Genomic DNA, 7311 nt, shown 5'->3' with positions numbered 1-7311 from the left:
CATCAAATAACAGTTTAATAGGTGAGATAGGGTATGTATCTTGGTCACATGACCCAAAGCAATAGTAAAGGCTGTGAGATGTATCTATAAAGGTCAGAGGATGAAGGACTCACATGTGGCTAGAGCAATGGGCCAGTCTCCACAGAGGTGATGACACGGAATGGGATGCTGACAGTCAGGGATGATGGGTGGGGAGTAGACAAGGAAGGTCTTCCTCAGACTCTGGGTGATGTCGAACCTGATTTTTCCCTCCAATCCTACATAGAATTCAACAGCAGCTGCAACCCGCCCAGCCTCCCAAGGACATCCAGACTTAGCCAGTGTACCCACTTCTGCGTAGGCCGATCTGAAGGCCCCAGCCTTCTGCTCACTCACGCACCTGCAGATGCCTTTGAACCACATTCCAGCTACATGTAGCCGAGGAATCTAGCACTGGGAATTGTGAAATACCCAGATCAATCATCTGCTCCATGGCTCTCCTCCAATGACATGTGGCCTGGAGGCTTCAACTGGAGGATATATAAAAGAGCCTCTTACTTCCTGGCAACACAAGGCCTCCAGACTCCTCCTGGGATAACTTGTCCACACATCTTCCACTAGGGTAAGGCTACTTCTGGCTGAGGAGACACTTGGATGTAGCTCAAGTGCTGCTTAGGCAGTCCTGATCTCTCCTATTGTCTCTTCCCAGGGAGCTGAAAAGCCAGGTAGGAGATGCTTGGGGTAGAAAGAAGGGAAGGGAAGTGGATCCCTGCAAAAGAAAGACCCCAAATAATATAACATGGGAGAAAGCCATAGAAGTTAGAGGGCCAGAAAAGCAGAGATGGGACAGTCAGACTTAGGAGTCTGGGGACAGAATAAGACAGAGTAAAGAAAGAGCAGAGACTTGGCTCTCCTTTGCACTTAACCAGGTGGATATTGGGCTGGGAAAAGTAAACTGTCAGCTCAACTAAGTACAATTTGTCTTCTTTTTTCTTAAAGGAAGCATATATCATTAACATGGTTATTAGTAAGTGAGTCCCCTGGGAAGATTTACTCCCAAATATTTAGTCCTTTCAAGTCCGTTTTTCTCCTCCTGAGATGGAGTTCAGTGGGTTGTAAATGCTGGACTCCATTTTTGACAGCTCCAGTTTGTGGAGGAGAGAAACAGAAGCCCAAGCTGCCTGGGTCCCTGATATAACTATTTTTCTTCCAGATTCGACTTGGTAGCCAAGCAATGTCACAGCAGAAGCAGCAATCTTGGAAGCCTCCAAATGTTCCCAAATGCTCCCCTCCCCAAAGATCAAACCCCTGCCTAGCTCCCTACTCGACTCCTTGTGGTGCTCCCCATTCAGAAGGCTGTCATTCCAGTTCCCAAAGGCCTGAGGTTCAGAAGCCTAGGAGGGCTCGTCAAAAGCTGCGCTGCCTAAGTGGGGGCACAACCTACCACTGCAAAGAGGAAGAGTGTGAAGGCGACTGAGCCCAGAAGAGTTGAGGCACAGGTGCAGTTACTCTCTCCCTACCCCACCTTTGGGTACTAATTCCCCCTTGGAAAGCCAGGCCCTCAACCTCTCATTTGGGCTGAGAAACACTTCCTGATCCCCAGCTCTAGAGAAGCGAGAACTAGGCTGAGCCACGCTGCTACTGCTCTCTTCCATTCACCCCTTCAGTTCAGCAACAATAAAGCTGCTTTACTTGGAGCCCTGACTTCTGTGAGTTCTTGAGACCCCTGCTCAGATGTGCTGAGATCCCCGCTTCAACCCAAGTGCATGGTACTTCTCCTCCTTCCTCTTAAGACAGCTGATGGTATTTTTAAGAAGCAGATGTTCTGGGATTTATGTTCAGTTTCCAGCAGCCTCACAGCCAACAACCCATGTCATTGCATGATTCTAGCACCAAAGACTACAATAACATATGTTGAGCGCCTACTGTGTACTAGCCTCTGTGTTTACAGATGTAAGTGGGAAATTTGTCCCTGCTCTAGAAAGCTTATAATCCAGTAGGAGATGCAATGGACACTTCAGATAAAACAAGTGGATTAGTAAATATCATTTTAAGCTGATTAACTTACTCATTTTTATCTCTCAATTTGTGTTCAAAAGAACTTAAAGCAGAAATTTAAAAAGTACCTTAGGTCAAAGACAGCAGAGAGAGGAGAACCATTCTGATGGTGTGGATCAAAGGTGGTTTCCCAGGCCTTGGAAGGAAAGAGATATCCCACTTGGGAGTGGGGAGAAGAGGCTCCCTGGGGCAGGAAGCAGTTAAACAAGACCTCTAAAGATAGCAGACTTTGGTGCTAGGAGGTGCAGTGAGGAGGAAAGTTCAACCAGGTGGAAGATCCAGCATAAACAAATGCATAACAAGGGCGGTACTTGCCAATGGTGTGTATTTCAATTTGGCTGGAGTGCCAGGTGTGAGATGAGAGATATGACACAGTTCATAACCCCAAGTCTTCATGATAATTCAAACCAGCTGAGTTTACTGAGCTTTAGGTATCAAACACCAGCTACCAAAAGATCGTACCTCTGGGAAAAGTCTGGGCCCAAGCCCCAAGTCTAGTAGTCTGAGATAAGGGAAGCATGACATAAATTACACAGGCTTGAGAGGGGACTTGAAGCTCAACTATGATGCATATAAATATAAGTTTATGTAAATAATTTTGTTGATCTGCATTTTTGGCAAGACATTAAAAGCATTACTTTTTTTAACCAAATATCCAACTCAATAGATTGTATTGACAGACTCAGAACAGAATTTCAACCTGTAATATCCAGTATGTGGGATTCTCATTTTCAGAGCTTAGTAATTCTCCTCATTGCTGGGACATGATGTCACCTTTGTGATGACACACATCTATATGCAGACATGTATCATGGTTATATATAATTATAATTTCATATGCATGATTTTTCTCATTAAACAAGTGACACACACTTGTATAAAGGTTTGTTAATGGAGATAAGCTTAAGGAAGATGACTAAGATCAACCTAAAAATCCTATCACCTAAAAATAACCACGGCTAATCATTTCATAGATGTGTTTGCAAACCTTTAAACATCACAAAATGGGTTCATTACAGAATATTTTATAATCTACATTTTTTTTACTGTTAAGTAAATGGTAAAATTGAACAAGAGTCATTGTCAATACTCTTCCATGCTGGTAAATATTGATCAACACTATTTACACATGATATTCACAAGCACATCATGGTCTGCATAACTAGGTCTCCAATACTGGGCATTTATGTTGTTTTTGCACTTGCTGTCAAGTGTAATTTAAAATAATCATGCCCATTGATAGTTATTCTTAATTTTCTTCGAATAAGTTTTTAGAATTGGAATAAATTAGCAAAACTATGAAGACTTTTTCAGACTCTTCAGCAAGACTGCATTTTGGGAGCAATAAAAATTACTCCACTTAAGAAATTAATTATGGTAGAGGGCATTTCTTTCGTTTGAGAGCAAAAGTGAGTACTAGGTTAAAGGACTGCCCCAGTTCATAGTGGAGAAAGTCCACTTTTTGAGAAGAGACACTTCCTAAAAAGCTTGAGAGGTGTGCACCTATTTGCCGTCATAAAATCTATACTTTAAAGAAAGTTTAGATGCCTTCCTCTGAGGAAAAAGGAGTGCTTTATATTGTATGAAGAAATATCTCATGAATATTGATATACCATTGTTTGAAATTTTGTGTCTATATTTGCATGAGAGATTTTTGGGAAGAATCCCATATTTCCCTAGGAAAAATACAAAATATCAATGTTGAGTTGATTGTGTAAAGCTCAATGTGTAAGAACATCTTTTTTTCTGCTTTTTATTTCTGCTCTTTATTGAAGACAGGCATTTACCAAAGGAAAATTTTTTAAAAAGTTTTTACAGAAACTGTTTTTCTTTGACAGGAATATTACTTACTATTTTCGCCTACTCAGCTTTCTCTAGTCAGTACTTGAATTCCCTGTGCTAAGTGTTCAACCTATGTATTATTCTACAGATACACTGGTTAGTCTGTGTCAAATTGATTTCAAAATTACTACAATGAAAATAAACTAATGATTTGATTATTGTTTTTCTTTATAAAGGCTGTATTTGGCATCTTCACAATTCCCAAAATATGCCTGTACATCAGAAATGTCAATAAGAGTGACTTTTTTATATGGCTTTAGGACGGCTTCATTTTAATACTACATGCACGTTGTACTTTGTTTTATAGTAATAAGTAATGAAAAATGCAGACTTTATATTTTATACAAAATGTCCTGTAAATCTATATATATGTTATGATTTATACATAAATATACATGTAGTTTTAAGCATTCTCACCACAAAAAAATGGTATGTGAGATAATGCATGTTGATTAGCTTGATTTACTCATTCCACAATGTACACATTATTTCAAAACAATATGTTGTACATGCTAAATATATACAGCACAAATTTTATTTTCCAGTTAAAATAAATAAATACATGTATTTTTAAATGTCCTATATATAAAATTTTGTAAGTTCATAGGAACAACAAAACTAGGTAAATGGTACAATTCCTTTTATTTAGAATATATCTAACTTTATGCTTTTAACAAATGTTAAACACATATATTTTACATCTTTTAATTCAGAAAATTTTATTTTGACAGAAAAACTTTATATATTTGATATTTAATATATTCTTTTATCTAATTTTTGGAAAATGTTAAATGCTGTATTGTTTGGACTAAATAAAGAACACATAAGTTAAAAGAAAAAAAGGTGCTAGGTGTTTAGAAGCGCTCCCCAGGGACTTTGAAACATCCCCAGGTGTCAGTTCCTAACACTACTCTGTCTTCCTTAACAAGTCTGGACTCCAGCCTTCCAGCAAGCAAGCTCTTGCACAGAAGCTGAACTTGAGCCCAGTGATCTCAGTTCAGGCCATCCACTGCCTCAATGTGCCCAGCTTTTCCGGGGTCTCCAGTCAGGACAAATAGAGCCGTCTTCAGCCTGGCCCGTGGTCAACATAGTCAACCTTTACTGCGGCTGGCATAGCCCACTCCCTAAGTATAACACCTGTTTAGCAGCTATGAGTTTAGTGTTTGACAGGCGGTATTTTGCTATTGGATGGTATACACTTCATGATACAGCATAAATAATAAGTCGTTCCTTTTATTTATTCCTGTACAGATGTCACAAATAATATATTAAAATAAAATTAATCTAAAGTAAAGGAAATGTGGTGCTGATTTAGTAGGAAGTCAAGAAATACTGCCCAAACTTCAAGAATGAAGAAATAGAGTTTTAATTATAGCATTTAAAGTTAGAGAGGTAGCCAATAATGATATTAAAATAAAAAATATGTCTAAATAAGAAGGAGGGAGGGAAGGGATGATGAATGTGAGCTTAATTCTCTGTTTTTTATTGAGAAGGTAAATAGACATGGCCTAAGAAATAAACGTAAAAGCAGATTATTTAGACTGATACTTAATTTTTTCATATTACAACTATTTGGATTACCTGACTTTAAATTTTCATTTAAATGTATTGCTTTTCTATAAACAAATAACTAAAAGCACATCCCCTTTTTTCACATGCATCTTTAAGAGTCCTAGGCCAAACCTTCCCTAACAGAGCAAGTACAAGTTGAAATCCTGTCAGATGAAACTCACTTCAAATCTTTGACAACTCTGTGGCTTTATGAAAATTTCTGTACCTCTGAAATCTTCTGAAATCTTCCTCATCTAAAAATTAGATAAAAATTATAGTATCTGCCTTGTGAGACTGTGGAGGGATCACACATGATATCATAGGTAACATGTACGGCATGTCTAACTCAATTTAACTCCAAGTTGTAAGTTCGTTGTAGTTTACATTTGGGGTACACTCTATTTTTTAAATAGACTGTTTATTTTATAATAATTTTAGATTTACAGAAAAATTGCAAGCATAGTTAAGAATTCCTGTATATCTGCACCCAGTTTCCTTTGTTAATATCTTACATTAATAGTAAATTTGTTATGATCAATTTTCTGTGTTCCTGAGTCCCATTTAGGAAAATCAAGTTATAGTCAGTGGTCACATCTCCTCAGGTTCCCCTTGACTGTGACTGTTTCTCAGACTTTTTTTTATTAAGTTGGTGCAAAAGTAATAGTGCAATTAATTTTGCACCAACCTAGTATTTTGATGACTTTGACAGTTTGAGCAGTACTTGTTGGGTATTTCTTAGAGTGTCTCTCAATTGAGATTTGTGTAGTGTTTTTCCTATGATTATAATAGGATTATTGACCTTTGGGAGGAAGACCACAGAGGTAAAGTGCCATTCTCATCACATCACATCAAGGTGATATAGCAACGTGACCTCACTGCAAACACTGACCCTGGACAGTGTTCATCAAGTTTCTCTATTGTAAAGTTACTCCATTTCTTTCCCTTCCTGTACTCATGTCTTAGGAAGGATGTCACTCCACATCACCCATTCCAAGGGCAAGCCACCTCCTTATGGGGCTGGGAGTACATGTTATATATGCTGTATAAATTATTTGTAATTCTTCTCTGTGAGAGATTTTCCTATTTTCCCTCTCTTTTTAAGAACTATACAATCATTTCTTCTTATCAGCATGAACTGATAGATATTGGATACTATTTATGTCATACTTTTGGTTATAATTCAATATATGTCATTTACTTGTTGCTCATATTTTTCCAGCCTTGGGAGCTCTTTCAGTTGGCTCTTGTGTCTCTTCCCCAATAACAGCACCACTTCCTTTTTTGAGCACTCCCTGGCTTTCTGGTCCTACAAGATGCTTCAGACTTATCTTGTATAGTCTGTGTCCTGAACCTAGATTAACTCATTGCTCTAGTGAGCCTTGGTTTCTGTTATTGAAAAACTGTGTTGTAAACCAAGTGTGTTGGTTGTGCTCATTGCTAATGGAATGTCATTGCTTCTAAGCTTTCTCAGTGGATAGAGATTAGAAATATATGTGCATATACTAATCAGTGTGTATCCATAATTATTTCAATATGTATCCATCTTTTTCTGTATTAAGCTAACCATTAGTTTATACTGATGTCTTTAACTCTAATTTAGTATCACATGGTTTATTCTAGCCTTCCTTGCTTAGCTATCATTTCTTACTCCAATACTGAGAAAACAGGCTCTCACTATCTGCCATATATTCAATTATATGTTCAATCCCAGTTTGCCTATATGTTGTACTCTATTTTACAAACAAAATTATAAACTGCTCAGTAGTCAGTGTATCCTATGTAAGCAACATTTTTTTTCTTGCCTTTGCAGGTTATATGATTGTTTATTGAAAAGAAAGAATGAGTGAGCCAGGGTTGTTGAAACTGGGTAAGGATGGGATC

At 37.9% G+C, this 7311-nt stretch overlaps 1 protein-coding gene across 1 annotated transcript; it reads left to right on the top strand.

Annotated features, from left to right (window-relative positions):
- The first annotated feature begins 548 nt into the window (after positions 1–548).
- LCE6A (late cornified envelope 6A) lies at positions 549–1676 on the top strand. Its single transcript, XM_002810185.2, has 2 exons — positions 549–704; positions 1193–1676. Exon 2 carries the CDS (start codon positions 1214–1216, stop codon positions 1454–1456), a length of 243 nt encoding a protein of 80 aa, XP_002810231.1. The 5' UTR covers positions 549–704; positions 1193–1213; the 3' UTR covers positions 1457–1676.
- Positions 1677–7311: the final 5635 nt, after the last annotated feature.

This window comes from Pongo abelii, chromosome 1, assembly GCF_028885655.2.
Source record: "Pongo abelii isolate AG06213 chromosome 1, NHGRI_mPonAbe1-v2.0_pri, whole genome shotgun sequence".
Taxonomy (NCBI): Eukaryota; Metazoa; Chordata; class Mammalia; order Primates; family Hominidae; genus Pongo; species Pongo abelii.
Note: the sequence above shows the minus strand (reverse complement) of the source record. Positions and strands in the feature narration are given on the sequence as shown.